General features: G+C 49.9%; 2 protein-coding genes across 2 annotated transcripts; both read right to left on the bottom strand.

Moving 5' to 3' along the window:
• Positions 1 to 1,381: 1,381 nt before the first annotated feature.
• Positions 1,382 to 10,854, bottom strand: LOC121837320. Its single transcript, XM_042292919.1, has 6 exons — positions 10,845 to 10,854; positions 10,430 to 10,729; positions 10,116 to 10,251; positions 9,484 to 9,632; positions 8,434 to 8,647; positions 1,382 to 1,763 (listed from the first exon to the last, which is right to left on the bottom strand). Exons 1-6 carry the CDS (start codon positions 10,852 to 10,854, stop codon positions 1,751 to 1,753), a joined length of 822 nt encoding a protein of 273 aa, XP_042148853.1. The 3' UTR covers positions 1,382 to 1,750.
• A 467-nt stretch (positions 10,855 to 11,321) lies between these two features.
• LOC121837319 lies at positions 11,322 to 13,076 on the bottom strand. The gene is made up of 4 exons (XM_042292918.1): positions 12,985 to 13,076; positions 12,532 to 12,901; positions 12,248 to 12,421; positions 11,322 to 11,528 (listed from the first exon to the last, which is right to left on the bottom strand). Exons 1-4 carry the CDS (start codon positions 13,074 to 13,076, stop codon positions 11,322 to 11,324), a joined length of 843 nt encoding a protein of 280 aa, XP_042148852.1.
• Between the last annotated feature and the right edge of the window lie 3,686 nt (positions 13,077 to 16,762).

The following is a 16,762-nucleotide window of genomic DNA, read 5'->3' as shown; positions in this document are numbered from 1 at the left end:
CTTTCAGAAGGAGCAGCAGCCTCGCCGCTGAATTTCATCAATACACGATGTTACTATGAACCCTCCTCTCCCGCGGTGAACTCTTTCTCCTGCCGGCTGCTCTGTCTTATGAACAAGTGCCGCAGGGCGGAGAGGGAAGAGGGAGTGATCTCTACGAAGGGAAGAAGCCATTCGTTGTCCACATGTTCTCCAGGCTTGGCACTCGCTTCCTGAATATGATATAATCATTGGACTTCGTGGTAGCGGCATTCATCTGGTGGTGGAGAGATGAGTCACCGCGACGCTCTCCAAACTGCAGGAGGCGGAGCAGGGACTCTGGTGAAGACGTTGACGGGGCACTGCCGTGGAAGAGCTACGTCTTTGTTTCATCACGGCGCCATCAACTTCGTGGAAGAGCGCCGTCGAGATGAGAAGGGAGTCTAGGCGTCGGACAAGAAGCCGAGTCTTCATTCAGCTAGACAACAGCGATTGGGTGAGACAGTGGGTGCGCCAAGAGCTGCATTTTCAAGGCCGAAACGTCGGGAAGCAACTGGGAGATTTTGTGCAGTGATACAAAGAAACTCTGTGGTAGAACTCGACAGGGGGCGTCAAGTTGGACTCCGTCAAGCTACCAGGTGTAAGTATTGTATATAAAGCTTTCTTCGTTTTCAGTTTCCCAAAGTCTCTGCCATGTTCCTTCGGGTGGCCTATAGGGTTAGGCTTCACCCCACACCGATTGCTACAAGCAGAAAGTGCATCCACTGCAGAAAGTACAGTGCAGAAAGAGTAATAGTGACAACTGGCACGAGGTTTCAACCTGCAAGGTCAAGACAGCCAAATGCTGATACCGCTTCAAGAAGGGCTACATTGAAAAGGCAGGCGGAAAGAGAACAACAAAGAATTGCATCCCAATGCCAAGCAAGGCACGCACAGTGTTAACATACCTCTTTTGGACACGTCGATCATGGAGTCCCCCTACAAATTGCACGTAGCAAATGGACGATAGGTGTGTCTTAAATTGTGGGGGAGTCCCTCTACAATTCGAAGTCTACACCGGTGCAGCCTGCTCTTTGATTAGCGAAGTGGAATACAACCGAATGCGGCCAAAACATTCCCCGGAGTTGTCAAAAAAACCAGGTCGAGAGAAGATCTATGTGTTCTAGGCTCTGTGCAAGTTTGCGTCTGAACTTGACGACGAAACTGCTGCTGTCGTAACTGTCAACACCACCAAGGGACTGTTCAAGGTGAAACAGCTTCCGTTTGGAACTTACGTTGCACTGGCCATCTTCCAGCGCATGATGGCTACCACACTGGCCGGAATCCCTGGGGTGAGTGTTTACCTTGAAGACATCATTGCCAGCGGGAAAGATGCCCTTGAGCATGCAAAACGTCTAAACCAGGTTCTAACAAGGCTGAGCAAGGCATCTCTGTGCCTCAAGGAAGAAAAGTGCCGCTTTGGCATACAGCCGGTTGAGTTTCTAAGACTCAGAATTGATGCTAATGGTCACACACCACTGAAAAGGTGCAAGCTATCCTTCAGGCACCCAAACTAACCAACAAGACAGCTCTTCCAGCTTTCCTCGAGCTTCTCGCATTCTACGACCGTTTCTTGGAAACTAGAGCGACTGTTGCCGCAGAGCTGTACAAGCTCGCCCGTTACGATGAGACAAAGCCACTTGTTCTGTCGGCAGATGTGTCACTGTATGGAATCAATGCCACGCTTGCCCAGGAAAATGAAGTTGGCAGAGAGGCTCCCATAGCTTTCGCAATGCTAGCCCTGGGGCCTGCAAAAAAGGTTACTTTCAGCTCGACAGTTGCTTGACCGTAATTTTCGACGTAAGTCATTTTCATCAGTACATTGCTGGCCGACAAGTGCCCGTTATAACAGATCACCAGCCTCTTCTCTTCACCCAGCAGGCTGCCGCTTCTGGCACAGGTCTACGAGCCCTGTTCCCCGGCAGACATTCTCATGTTAGCCTACACACCAAGATTCAAACTGTCGCCACGTCAACTCGCAGAAATGACCTGACACAATCCAGTATTGTCGCGGGAGTTAGCAGTTGTTTCATGGGGACAACTACATAAACTGCCAAAGCAACAGTTCTCACGGTATTGCAAACTCGGAACAGAGCTTTCTGTGCAAGAAAACAGTCTCATCAAAGGCTCCAGAGTGGTCATTCTCACAAAGGCCAGGAAGGAAGTGCTCGACCTGGCACGTACAGGTCACAGAGGAGTAGTAGCCATGAAGGCACGTGCATGAGGTTATTTTCCGTGGCCCGGTGTCGACAGTGACGTTGAAAGACTTGCTAAAAGCTATGTAACTTGTCGGCAGCTCTAGAAGGCACCACCCAAGGTGCCCTTCCCCGACTGGAACCGCGCGACGAAACTTTGGCACACAATTCTCGCCGACTTCGCCAGCCCCATGGAAGGAAAGATGCTACCACTTGTTGTCGACGCGTACAGCAAATGGTTAGAAGTATGCAGCATGCTCAACGTACAGTCAGTCACACTCAATGAGGAATTGGGGAACCTTTTCGCATCCCTGAAATGATTGTGACGTAGGACCGTCCTTTGTTTCGTCATATGTCAAAGCCTTCCTCAAAAGAAATGGGGTCACATATATTACAAGTGCCCCGTACTATCCCGTTAAAAATGGACAAGCAGAAAGAATGGTTTTGGAAACGAAGCTGGCATTGGCGAAAAACCAGACCGCCACGTTTTCATGCTGGTTGGTAAGATTCCTGCTAAACAGCACACAACAGTCTCCACCTCGACAGGCAAGACAGCAGTCGCGCTCATACGCCTACAGCCCCATGAGACTGAAAGAATGGCGTCCGACTGCCGTGCAGAGAAGTCATTGAGAGGAGTTGCCGTAGCGCAATCCATTCTCGCCTGCAACTTCAAGGGAAACCCTGCTTGGATGGAGAGAACAAGAACTAAGAGATTAGGACACGGGTCTTGGATGATAAAGTGCAAGAACGGAGCGGTTCGTCAAAAACTGGATCACATTAAACCCGGTACACAGAAGTACCAGACAGAGAAACCTTCATCAGCGCCTTGTCCCGTCCTTTTTTTTTTCTACTTGTCCTTTGCACTCTTGTCTCCTATAATTGAGAACCCTTGTGGGGAACAATGAGCCTCACGGCACGCGGAAGGGCGGCGCCGAGAGCGGGGAAGAAGAAGAAAGGAGAGGCTCGTGGTCGGTGCGAGGCTGAGGTTCGAAGGACGGTGGGCCAACAGGATAGACGGTGCTGAGGAGCCTACAAAGAGCCGGACTTCACGAGCCAAGCAAGCACCCGGACCTCAGCGAGCCCAGGAAAGACCCGGACAACACCGAGCACATGAGTATCAATTAAACCTTGCTTAATGATAGCGCTCCCTCGTATGACTTCCTTGGGGCGAATGGAACTCGGCCTGATCGGGCGATATTGATAGGCGACCCACATAAATGGCGCTTCCAACGTGGGGCCCGATCAGTCTGCCGTTGTTTCTTTTCGCTCCCAGGGAGTCCCACGAATCGCGATTTCTAAATTTAGGTTTGTTGTGTTTCCCCATTTGAATTTTTGTTACTCCGCTGGACATCAGTGTTTAACGTTCTGCCGCCATGTCCAGGTTACGGAATAAGGCCGCCCATCCCGAGGCCTCAACTCAGTCAGTGGCGGATATTGACTCGGACGTGGGAGAAGGCACGAGTGGGGAAGCGAGCGTTGCGGCAGCGCTAGAACCCCCAATTCCGGCGGTGAACACAGGAGACGTTAGCGAACTAATGCACGCCATGACGGCGATGTTCGCGACGTTTTCTAGACAGATGGGTTTGGCCCCAGGGGTGGTGAATCCCGCGCCTACGCCCGTGCCTCGCCCGCGGTTGAGCGTGCCGACGCCGACCTATTCGGGCTACTCCGACGCAGCATCGGTTCACGATTTCTTGCAGGACCTAGACGCGTACATTGCCGCGTTGGGCGCGTCGGATGAAACGGCCCTGATACAGATCGTCCCAATCGCGTTGACGGATGACGCAGCGCGTTGGAGGCGAATGCAGAGGCCGTTCCTTTCGATGGCAGATTTCCGGACACGATTCAGAGAGGAATTTCTGCCTCCCGACTATGCGATGCGGATCAGAGATGAGCTAGCCAGCCGTACTCAGCATCCGGACGAGAGCCTCGTAGAATACATCCGCGCTCTCCAGGAGCTCTACTCCAGAGCCGACCCTACAGCGTCAGATGCGGAGAAGGTAGCTAGGGCGATCCGCTAGTGTCACCCTAGATTTAAACCCTACTTGCGCGGACGTGATTTCGCTGATCTGGAAGCACTTGCCAGAGAGGCGCGCATCGTTCAGGCGAGCTTGCTCGCCGAGTTGACGTATCGCCCCCCTCCACGCGCAGAGGAATCTCTGGAGCCGGGTTGCGCCTGGACAGGACGAGGCGCGGGAGCTTGCGACGACTCACGTACGCCGTACGTGGCCGTTACAGGACATAGGAGTGGCGAAACTGCTGTGCCCCGCGCCTTAGATCCCTTCGCTTTTGAACAGAGGCGCAGAGCAGCTAACGCGGGCTCTTCCAGGGCGCATCCCCCTAGGGGAGGCGGCGCAGCCGACCACCGCGGAGTCGCGAATCATTACGAGGGTAGCGGGAACTACAATGACCCCCGGCGCGACACTGCTTCGCGTGATGGTAGCGGCGGACGCTCAGCACACAATGGCAGGAGACAGGTCAGGTGCTATAAACGCAATCAGCTTGGGCATATCAAGCGTCAGTACACATGGACGGCAGCTCTCCCCCCATGGGTCTCAGGGAAACGGGAGAGGCCGGCGCCACTAATTGGACTTCCCGACTCGCGGTTGCCGGCCGCTGCCGAGGCCCCTCATCAGTCTGCCAAGGGGGCTGGAGTTGCGGTCAGCGACAGGTCGGCGTTTGCCCCGTCGGCATGTCGGACTCAGGGTTTGACATCTGAGAAGGGGCCGTACGTGCGCGTCGAGATCGGTGGTAACATTTACTACGCACTAATTCGGCGTCGGTGCTTTGTTATTGCAAGAACATGACGGACACCTGCGCCCGGTGGCATTCGCCAGCCGAACCCTTACACTGCCAGAACGCAATTACAGCGTGACGGAGAAGGAGGGGCTGACCGTCATGTTTGCTCTAAAGAAATTCGACCTGTATTTAGACGGGACCACCTTCGTCATTCAGACAGACCACGCCGCTCTCACCTGGATTCAAAGGTTCAGAGAGCCGGCGGGGAGGTTAGCTCGGTGGGCACTCACTTTGCAGCGATACTCCTATACTGTCGAGTACCGAAAGGGCTCCACCAACAAGGTTGCAGACGCACTTTCTCGGGCGCCCCATGATAGTGGTTGGAAGGAGGAGACGCAGCCAGGGGATTGCGAGAGACGAGCTTCCTGCGCGGCCGCTCATAAGCGAGACAGCGGGAAGGGATCGATGCAACAGGAGCTCGTCGCAGTGTTAGGAGGCCGCACGAGGGAACAGAGGATCGTGGCTTGGGGTGAAGTGGTGAGCAAGGAAGAGCTTGTCGAGGCCCAAAAGGCAGATGGTTTTTGTCAGCGGGTGTTGGGGAAAATTGCGGAAATGGCAAGCAACACCGGGAACGCTGGCGGTCAATTTAACGAACATATTGATTCATACCTGCTGGGTCAAGACGGCTTATTGCTCCGCTACATTCCAACAATCGACGACGAGGAGGGGAACGACTCTCCGTTCAGGGTGGTGATTCCTAGAAGGCTACGGAGGCGGTTTATCGGATACTTCCACGACTCGGCTTTGGCTGGTCATGGCAGCGGCAGCAAGACTTTTCAAAAGTTATGTCGCGTCGCGACCTGGCCGGGGATGAGACAGGACACACTCCGATACGCCCGTAGCTGCCCAGCCTGCCAGAAAGCGAAGCCGCGAGGGGGAAAGCCCCCAGGCCTGATGCAGCCTGTAGTGAGTCACTACCCGTGGGAGATGGTTGCTTGCGACATCATCGGCCCACTTCCAAAAAGTCCCCGTGGGAACCAGTATTTATTGGTAATAACCGATCATTTCTCGAAATGGGTGGAGTTACACCCGCTGAGGAAGCTGGTCTCGGAGCGCATCTGGGAGAAGTTGTTGGAAACTTTCATGCGCTTCGGTACACCCACGTGTCTCATCAGCGATAATGCTAGCTATTTTACCAGCAGAGTGTTCACTGACTCCTGCTTGGCGCTAAACATAAAGCACAAAAGGACGACACCATACCACCCTCGGACTAATATCACTGAGAGAGTGACCCGAAACTTGAAGAGCATGCTGATCACACTAACGGAGAGACACAGGGACTGGGGCGAACGCATTGTCGAGATGGGTTTTGCAATCCGGACGACCGCGAACAGTGCGCGAACCCGTCGGTGAGAGATCTGATAGGGGCTCTGCGCGGCGCTATCATCTGCGGCCTAGAACTTGATCTAATCTCTGCAAGATGTTAATAGAGCTTGTTCTGTCCAGAAATGCCCCCCCGGAGGGACCAGAATGGGCGGCGCCATCCAGGAGGGCGACCTTCCACTTCCCGGGGTACCGGCGGAACCAGCCAGACCAGCCGACCGGGTGGCCAACCCGCTCGGCAGGAGACCGGCCACACCAGCCGACAGGGTGGTCAACCCCGTTGGCGGGAGGACGGCCAGACCAACCGACAGGGTGGTCAACCCGGTTGGCGAAGAACAAGGGGGACCAACCAACAGGGTGCTCAACCCGGTTGGCAGAGGCGGGGTGATCAACCCTGGCCTCGATCACATCAACAGAGGCAGGGCGGCGGAGATGCGGAGCACCGGAGAGCCTCGAGTGACCAGGCGGGCAGACGAGACTCCACCCCACGAGGAGAAGCGATTTCGACGGCGGCTGGAGAACCAGCCCGGCGCAAGCCACCTCGCCACACCGTGGCCACCTGGACGGCCCAGGACGGCCAAGAGGCCGTCCACTTCGTGTCCAGGGTGCGATGGAGGAACCAGCCCCGTCCAAACCCTTCCCAGCTGCCCGCCCAGATCCCGCAGCCCTTCCGAGGGCATACGCTGCCCCGTTTTTCGCTACCCGACGATCACCCAGACGCCTGCTGGCTGTGCCAAGTCCCGGTGGTCCACCAGGACACACACGAGGCCAGCCGCCGACACACTGACCTCCTGAAAAACATGGGCCGCCCCGCCGGCGTCGCAGCAGCAGTACAACTGCTTCGCCGGGATCGGCCAGACCTTCTAGCTCCGGCGGCTCTCGGCTTCAGCCAAGCTACTGGAAGCCGGAGTCCTGCCCCCGACCAACTGCTCGTTGACGGGTTCGTCGCCGAAAACCCGGCGCTCGGCCCCTTCCCCAAGCACACACCGGCCCCACCAGTGCCGGCCCTCCGTTCGACAACTGCGGCCCCATCCGCGTCCACCAACACCAGCGACGCGGAGATGAATGAGCTGGAGGAGTACTTGGCCAACAATCCAGCGACCCCTTATGCTACCAACGGGCCAGATTCTTTCGTCGACGGAGCCGCCGCCGAAGACCCGGCACTCGGCCTCTTCCTCGAACACGCACCAGTCCCACCGGTGCCGGCACCCCGTTCAACGGCTGCGGCACCATCCGCGTCCACCACCACCAGCGACGCGGAGATGGGCGAGCTGGAAGAGTGCTTGCGGACGGTCCATCGACTTAGGATGCTTCGGAACCCCCGGAGTTGGAGGCTTGAGGGGAGGGGAGTGTGGGGAACAATGAGCCTCACGGCACGCGGAAGGGCGGCGCCGAGAGCGGGGAAGAAGAAGAAAGGAGAGGCTCGTGGTCGGTGCGAGGCTGAGGTTCGAAGGACGGTGGGCCAACAGGATAGACGGTGCTGAGGAGCCTACAAAGAGCCGGACTTCACGAGCCAAGCAAGCACCCGGACCTCAGCGAGCCCAGGAAAGACCCGGACAACACCGAGCACATGAGTATCAATTAAACCTTGCTTAATGATAGCGCTCCCTCGTATGACTTCCTTGGGGCGAATGGAACTCGGCCTGATCGGGCGATATTGATAGGCGACCCACACCCTTCATCCGGTGACATGAGCAGGGAACCGGTACCAAGCCAACAACACACTATACTGGCTCTCCATGTTCTACAGCCACCACCGGATACCCTTGCCTCGTACAGGAAAGGTCGACAAACTACGCCCTAATCTCAAGGAAGCGCATCCACATGTTCAGACTCGAGAGTCGCAGCGCCTTCCAAAGAAGGAGAAAACAAGACAGCTGCGATAACAACTGCGGTGTCAAGATCCCAACGAGAAGGGTGCCCACCGGGGCTTTACGTGACTCCATGTATGGAGGAAGGAATGTTATGTCTGCTCCTGGGGGGGGGGGGGGGGTGGGGAAAGACTGATGCTCATGCACCTCACAGGAATGCACATAGAGCTGTCGTCTCACAAACCCTGCACCCTGTCGGAGCTCGAAAGATTGGGCATCCCGAGCCTTACGGGGACTGCGTCTGGTGGGGGAGAAGTGCACCCGGTGGTCTTCTTGCGAACCGGCTGACCCTCGCTGCCACCAGGTCTTCCTTCGGTGGCCTGTCGGTGCTCTGGTTCAGGCAGGGCGGGTCTGGCTTCTCCGCATCGAGCTCAAAGGCTTGTCTCAGAGACCCCATCTCCTCACAGACCACCACAGCCTGAGCCAGGAGCTTGGTGACGTAGCCTGCAGAATCAAATTTTAACATTAAGCATTTTTCCAATGGTAGCACTTAGATAACAATGTTACAATGCAAAAAAGGCAGGACCAAGAAACAGTGTTCGCGCTTAGGGTAATTTGTGTTCAGAATATTCTTTACAATGATAAACCGTAACAGGCATCAGTATTTTTTTTGTTTGCATGCCCTGATGTCTGCAAAAAGAAGTTTGGAAGGCTGACATCTCTTTCCCTCCTCAGCTATCCATTTTTTTTTCTTCAAAGAATAATCAGAGTTATCAATTAAAAAATAATAAAATAAATGTGTATCATTTGTGCATAGATAACTAATTTAGTCTTCCTAAGAACAACAAAAAGATTCCAACCCACAAAAATGGTGAAGTTGAAAAAACGAAAAAAAAAAACAACCATGAAACCAATACAGAAGTGAAAATTGTACATCACAGAAAATGCACGAGTATGCCTCAGTAAGACAAATGCATGAACGAGAAAAGGAATATCTGGTTCTCAGCTGGCTGTCATGGTTCATCTAATAAAACATTAATTTAGATACTCTCACAGTAAATACCGTACTCATGTATAAGCCATCCTCGTGCGTAACCCGCACCCCCCCCCCCCCCCCTTTGTGATGAAAAAATTTAAGAACAAATTATAAATATCCCGCACCCGTGCGGAATAAAAAAAAAGTGGTTTATACATGAGTATATACTACATCAAAATGATTAGTGCGCTAAATATTATTTACAAAGTGTACATATTAGCTAGTCACTTGGTACGGAAATTGATCTGATAATGTTGCCATTAACTTGTAAGCATCACAGGTAGAAATGTTTTTTTTAGATTACCATATGTGGCCTTCGTTTTCTCGGGATGAGCAGCATGGTGCCCTTTCCTGGCTTTCGGGGACTTCAGCTTCCACTGCTTCTGACCGGCTTGGGTGGTGGCCTGCTCCCGGTTGCCATTTTCGTTATAGTGGAGCGCAGCTATGCGGGTCCTGCATTAGAAAATGTGATCCAACAAGGTATGGAGCAGATCCCAAAAGTGGTGTGTGCCTGCTCGCTGCCTTTGTCAGCACTTCACAACCTGTGCATATTTAGGTTTACCCCAGCAGTGAGGATTGCTAGTCCTATGGGAATCTTTGTTCCGCCAGCTTTCTGTAGCATTGAATAATTTTATACTCTGTTCTATCTGCTAACAGCTACAGTTGTGAACTGGCAGTATGTTATAGCATAGAAGACACCAAAATATAATGTCAAATAGTGAGAGTTTAGTGATCCTTATGGGTCACTTCACAACAAAAGAAAATGGAGTTTTAGAAATTTTATTTTAAAATGGTAAGCAGTGCACCAAAATGCATGTCACACACATAGATGGAACTTCCATTTTTGCTATGGAGCAACACCTCGGAATTCTTTTCTGGATAATTCATTCATTTACATACCTGGCAAGAATGCCTTTTGGGCGAAATGCAGCCCACTTTGGTGCAAAACCATTCAGCACGCTATGGAAAGATTCCAAAGCGTACGTCTGGGTGTGTGGAGACAGTTGGCGTAGGTCCTTGAGCAAGGACTTGCTCGTCACCACGTCAACGAACCGGGCATGCGCAGGCGTGTCTAGAACAAAAAGAAAAAACACGACCAAGGTTTGCTGTGGAAAAATTTAGTTGATTCAGGTTTTGTATGTTCACCTAAAAATCTTTGTAAATATTATCGTATTATACTTCTTAAAGGCCATCTCCTTTGCCATTTACACTCTGTAGAACACTGAGAGATATGTGAAACACTTATTCACCTGGCACCAGCCATTCGCCTTCTTCGATGGGGTTGTGGAAGCATGTGGTGTAGATGCCAGGGTGGTCTGTGTGGATGTTGACCACGTGCCTGGTCATGCTGCACCAGGCATCCACGAGAAGTTCAGCGTTGCCCTGGCTAGCTGCGGCACACCAATACAAGTGGTTCACTGCTGGTTGGGCCCAGTCAGCAATCGACCCGCAGTCCTGGCTCTTGCCTGCAGCATTGAGGTTCTTCTTGACGCCTGCAAATTGACGAGTGCACAAAATCAGCTGTAGTCTGTCTTTTTCCAATATCCGGTCTACAAGAAAACATTCACCACCTTACACAGAACGCATATTCACGCTCTTTGTGAGAGATGCCTCAGATCATTGGACTTGAATTTAAGTTTATTATTTCATTTCGACTTTCATTACCAACTGCCATGCCAGAACAGGGACAAGCAATATGAGAGAAAAGGGCACAGGTGAAGATTGGTATCGCTGCATAGTTTTTACCCTATTCTGAACACAATCTGTTCGTAAAGCAAGCCTTAAATGACGATATAAACAATAATTACAATTCTAAATGTAAAGTAAATATGAATATAGTAGTGCTTTCTCTCAAATTTAAAACCACTTCAGCTTTTCTTTTGTAAAGCCCTACAATGAAAAAAATATATATCATCACAACAAAATGTAAATGCCTATAGTTATTCTAGACAAACAGTAGTCGCCGACATACCAAGGACACCCTGTTAGAAAGGTCTCTTGTGTTTTACATTCACACTTGCTGACAAACTTGTCTTTCTGTCAACAAGCGAAACGTTGCTCGAATCGAGTCAAGCGGAACATTGCTCGAGCCTAGCTTTCGCCAATTTGGCAAGCAGCGTAGACTGGCGAAGTTGAAGAGGATCATAACATGTGATATTTACTTTTTGAAACGTGCCATACGTCGAAGTAGTGCAGGATGGCCGGTTCTTTTTCCCGCATGTGTTTCCCGATGGAACAGTGCCCGTCGGTGGCCAGGGACTGCACAGTGAGCTGGTTGTCCCTTGTGAAAGCAAGGGACCGCACAAGACCTTCCTTTTCCATGTGCCCGCTGCAGCGCACCGCTTCGCACTGCAAAGTTTCCGTAAAGTGGCGCAAGTAGTTTTTCAGTTTCTGCAATGATTATCACATATATTTTACATATTCAAGTATTCTGCCGCCTCACATTTTCTGAACTATTTGCTTTCTAAATAAAATACCTTCTGACATCTAGCTTTGGACAGATATCTCATTTCACAGCTTGGCTCCAATTTTAGACCATTGTCATGTTAGTAAGACAGTGGATCAGATAGACCTGCTAAATTTCCTTCTGATATTTATAGACCTACACGCTGTTTACAAACAAGCCTGTGTTGGCCGACACCAGGTGTGGGCACAGTGTGTATGCAGAAACAAAATTTGCGTGAAGTAAAGCGTTTGCACATGCGCAGTGCCGTCGACAGCGCCACCGCAGCTGCGTGATGTCAGGGCTGCGTGTTGGTCTATAGCCAAAGGTGTAGAAATTGATTCAAAGGACAGGATAGGTGTGCAGGAGACTGCAGGATGACCATAATACCAGACATGAAATTGTAACTATTTCAGATAAACCCGGACTACAGACCCCAGCGAGCATTTTTTATAATCACAGTGATTGATCAAAAGCCATGGAGCTCTGTTTCTTCCACAAGAGCACTGAATGATATTGCTCGGCCGCAAAATGTGTCAGTATAAATAACTAGGTGTAGCTGAAGGCTTCAATATGCATCTGATTACGAAGCTACTGTAAGGAGGTGGTAGTAATCATTCCTCACCTCTCCAACCTGAATTTGCTCAAAGTGCAGGATCTTGTTGACAGAGGGCACGTGCAGGGAATACGTTAGGTATTTGGCACTAAAGCCAAGAGAGTCACACCTCCCATCACCAGCGAGGTCGAGGGGCTGGTCACGGAGCTCTTCCATCAGCTTCTCTTGCTCGTCTCTCCACACCTGTGAAAATTGATACTAAAATGTGCGATAATGACATAAAAAGTGCAGTGAAACACTGCATCGGGAGAAAAAAACATGTGAGATAATGAAAGAAGTGGCATCATATTCACCTCTTCAACAGCTGGGACCAAAATTGCTCGCTGGTAGTTGAAGTAGGTCTTTTTTGAGAAGACCTGGATGTTCATCAACTGGAACAGGCGCAGCGTTCTGGTTGGGGAGGCACCCGTGAAGAGCACGAGAGATGTGAGGAGCAGGTTCCCCGCCCCCCTGCCGTTGATGTACGGTTGGCTGTCCCAGCGGTTCGTGTGCCCTGCAGGGCAAGAGGTCCGTACCACGAGCAGAGTGCCAACCCCCTTCATGGAGACGTCGCAAGGGCTGTAGCAAGTCTTGCATACAGAAAACAGCTGTTCGAGGCAACTCTCGAATTCCAAGAACTTCCGCTCCTGGTACCCAGGTTCTGCACTTGTGAAGGTGTCCTTCCTGTAAAAGTTGTGAATATTTAGTGTTTGACACTCATTTCTGTGCTCAGCTTATCAACAAAAAACAGAACATTCTTGCCTTACATTGACACTGCATATTTTTTTTTGGTGTCTATATATAGGAAAAGTTTATGTCTACTTATGATTGTTAATCTTATTTGTAAAAAAATTTGCATCTCAGCTATATACACCAACTCATGTTTACAAACAAACCGGAGCGCCCCTAGCGGACGCCACCGGCGCCGCGCATGCGCGATGGGGGTGTGGGCAAAAAGCACGCCGTCGCCCATAAACAAACCATTGAAATGCGATGTCGTCGGCGTCGGTGTGAGTCCCCCTGCCCTTTTTCGCGTTCGAATTGTTTGGTGTATGTCTTCCTGGCGATGTCTGACTATCTTGAGCGGCGTCAGCGAAATTACCGAGGCTCGTTACACCGTAAAACTTCGCGTGAATAATGTGACATGTGGCGATTCATTCCGCGTGGACGCCGCAGATTGTACGCTAAAGCCTGATTCGCATGATGAGATTTCGCTCAAAATTTTCAGTCGCGACGCCGCTCGGGCTGCAAAAGCGTGAACCGCAGCTGAGATGGTCGACGACGACACTGAAAATCGCAAACAGAATCGGACCAACTGAATTAGGCATAACAAGTCGGTGTTGGTCACTGGTAACAATGACCAACATCTCCTTGTATCTACTGTTTACATCGAGCCTGCTTACCAACCTTCAAATTTAAGTCTTTTGAGGCCTTCACTCACTTCTTATCACAAGTACCGGGCCAACATTTGGTCTACGGACCGGCGTCATCTAAGAGAGCAGACGACAAGCAGAAACGTTTGAAAGAGCAGACGACAATTCAAACAATCAGGCGGCCGTTTGAACTTCAAGACGCACTGAACGTAGTCCACGGGGGGTCCGCACAACTTGACGGTTTTCTGGCGTTCATGTTGGAACAAAACAAATAAATCTGATGAACACAAGTATCCGTGAATTCAACCCAAAATGCTTCCCGCCCAAGCAATCGTTGTCCGACGACGTCTGCTTTTCCCTTTTCACGGCACACATCCAGATTCTCGGACAAACTGAGCACGTGAAAACTGACCTTCAAACCTTTCTCGACACTTTTGGTACGGCCCCAGTCGCGGCGTTTTGACGAGAAGGCAGGTTTTTGTCTGGTTCCTTTCAAAACAACTCAGGAATACACGTCTGGCATGGGGACTTCTGCCCACAGCCCCAGACCGGAAGTGCGACCGACGCGCCACCACCGCGCCGTGACGTCACAGAGTTGAGTTGGTGTATGCTGTAAGTAGATGCTTTGAACAGTGATTATCGGTGAAAACTAATTGCTTGGGGTTGTGTGAATGAATGGACACAAAAAAACACATACTATAAGGGCTGGAATTTTTTCTCGGCTCACAATACTAGAACGAGTTTTAAATTTAATTTACAATTTGTGGGCACCCTTATAAATTATTATGCTTCATGCTAACCATAATGCGGCAATGCTAGAAACTGGCAGTGTACTCTGTGTAATTACCCGTAGCGTTTTACTTTCTTTTTATATTGCTACCCTTCTCTGTGTGACAAAAACAATATAAGCATTCACCACAACGAAGGCGATTGGCTTTTTCTTTTTAACAAGGGTCATCCTATAACCACCAGTGGTTTCAAAAATGATCATACCACTTGAATCTGAACAGAACAAATAGATATTGACTATCGTAGTGGCTGACTGACTGACCAAACTCTTATGTCCCTGCCCTTCAATGTCAGTGACTTCACTCACTCCAGAAAGACAGGGTATCCGACAATTGTCTAAATAAGAACGGCTCTGACAAAAATAGTCCTCAATTGGAGCAAATAGTTTCAGAAATCTCTGCTTGTCAGTTTAGACAGATTTTGTGCCTCCGACCACGGCGGATGCATGTTCATTTCAGTTGCGGCACACTTCCCAAATTTTCTTTTGCTGTGGCCCAATTTTAGATGTTTTATTTTGTAGCTACTGTAGTTTTCAAATGATAAATTAAAGGGACACTGACACACCCCAACAAATTTTATTTATGTTTTGCCAGGCGATCGATTATGGTGTCAGAAGACTACCGAATCAATATTTTGGTACGGCGTCACATATATTTTTAATAAAGTAAAAAAAAAAACAGCTCAAAACCGAAACCAAACTAGGGAGGAAGAATAGCTATAGAGGAGGAGAAATTTAAAAGGAGTCACAAGGCTGTGCCACTTTTTTTTTTTTTCAATCGACGCATTTGTTGTTTTTTATAAGTCACAAAAAATAGATATCATATTTTTTGTCTATTTTTAGTATTTAGTGTGTGCTTTCGATGACCAACGACTTTGATTATCTTTTGTGGTTGTGTCTAAACTATAGAAAACGGCACATCACATTGGAAAAGAGAGTGAGCACGACTCAAACCGGCCAGTTCTCGATAGGCAGTTTTCGGTCGGAAGAAAATCGAATTTCGAGAATTTCGAACAAATTGTGTTCGGGGTAGTTGGGGTCTAATGTGCCATCGACCAATAAAAACCTTCCCAGGCATAAATACCCTGTCAATGTCCCTTTAAGCACTTCCATGTTCCTATAATGTCTGTTTCAAGCGAAGGAAAAACCATAATCTTACCCAACACAGCTTTCTTTGATGAACGGCTCGTACATGGGATCCTTGTCCTCGTCATCGTCCTCCTCCTCCTCCTCCTCCTCGTCGCTGTCATCGTCATCTGAAGCGCTGGGGAGTGGGATCGATGTGCTGGCACTGATGGCTGTGTCACCGCTACCATCAGTCTGGACCCAGTCACTGGTCACACCTATTGCGAAGAAGTTTGCCTGTGTGCCTGAAGAAAGGGCACAGGTATCAATATCTAACTCCTTATTCCGCCTGGGTTTGCGTAAGCTCCTGTTTCTGCTGAATGCACTCCGGCGCAAGCTCCATTTCTCAGCAAACGATGAACTTGAACAATATCTCCTGTTTGATCTGACAGCAAACAACACTTCAGTATGAAATAGAAGTTAAATACACAAAAGGTGAAGAAAACCCGGGGCTGCACATGCACACTTCGAATGTGCCGTTATATTTTGGGCTGTCATCTTGCATGAGTGAAGCTATACGCACGACGCCGTGCGCCTTGACTGGAAATGGAAAGTCTAAAAGCTACGTCGCTGCTCCTATGGTTCCCCCCCCCCCCCCCCCGCCCTTGATGTAATTACCTTGCGAAAAACAAGTTGGATGGTATTTGTAAAAAGCATGGTGGAGGCTTGAAATCAATGCGCTCTAAAACCAACACTGCCAACACCGTCCAATTTGAAGTTATCACATTAGTCTTATTTCCGTCGATGAGAAAACCTTTGCTGATGTCATAGACAGCTTTCGGCCAATCGTGGCAGGCCGACCGCTGCGACGCTTTCGATCGCTCACGATTTCATTGTCATCCTATCGATAAAGCGCACAATATCATGGCATATGGAACTAATCATGCACATATTTTAATCGTTTTAATCTCTAATCATGCACATATTTTAATCGTTTTAATCTATTTATTTATTGTATTATTTATTTATTGATACTGCAATCCCTGAAAGGGATTTTAGCAGGTGGGTATACACTTGATTGTCAAGACATGCAGGCATACAAAAGAGCAAACAAGTTGCAGAAACAAAAGAACAAATATTTTTCAGAGGGACAAAACTAATTTAGAAGGGATTCAAATAAAGACAATGATGGCTGCATAACGACACTCTCAGAAAGGCTATTCCAATCAGCTACTGTTCGCGGAAAAAAGAGTACTTGAAGCAATTATTATGCGATCGAAAAGGAGTTATTGTTAGCGCATGCCTCTGTCGAGTAGCGTA

This window comes from Ixodes scapularis, unplaced genomic scaffold (genome assembly GCF_016920785.2).
Source record: "Ixodes scapularis isolate PalLabHiFi unplaced genomic scaffold, ASM1692078v2 PGA_scaffold3__209_contigs__length_174095766, whole genome shotgun sequence".
In the NCBI taxonomy this organism is placed as follows: Eukaryota; Metazoa; Arthropoda; class Arachnida; order Ixodida; family Ixodidae; genus Ixodes; species Ixodes scapularis.
This window is presented reverse-complemented; position numbering and strand designations above follow the sequence as displayed.

Bases quoted from the DNA above. Each gene is read 5' to 3' on its own strand.
- LOC121837320 (XM_042292919.1), bottom strand. The intron at 9,633-10,115 runs GTGGGCTGCATT...TTTCTAATGCAG, and splicing joins CTGAATGGTTTTGCACCAAA to GACCCGCATAGCTGCGCTCC. The intron at 8,648-9,483 runs GTAATCTAAAAA...TTGATTCTGCAG, and splicing joins GAAAACGAAGGCCACATATG to GCTACGTCACCAAGCTCCTG.
- LOC121837319 (XM_042292918.1), bottom strand. From the start codon at position 13,076: ATGCAAATTTTTTTACAAATAAGATTAACAATCATAAGTAGACATAAA. The intron at 12,422-12,531 runs GTGAATATGATG...CAATTTTCACAG, and splicing joins TGGTCCCAGCTGTTGAAGAG to GTGTGGAGAGACGAGCAAGA. The intron at 11,529-12,247 runs GTGAGGAATGAT...GAAACTTTGCAG, and splicing joins AGCAAATTCAGGTTGGAGAG to TGCGAAGCGGTGCGCTGCAG.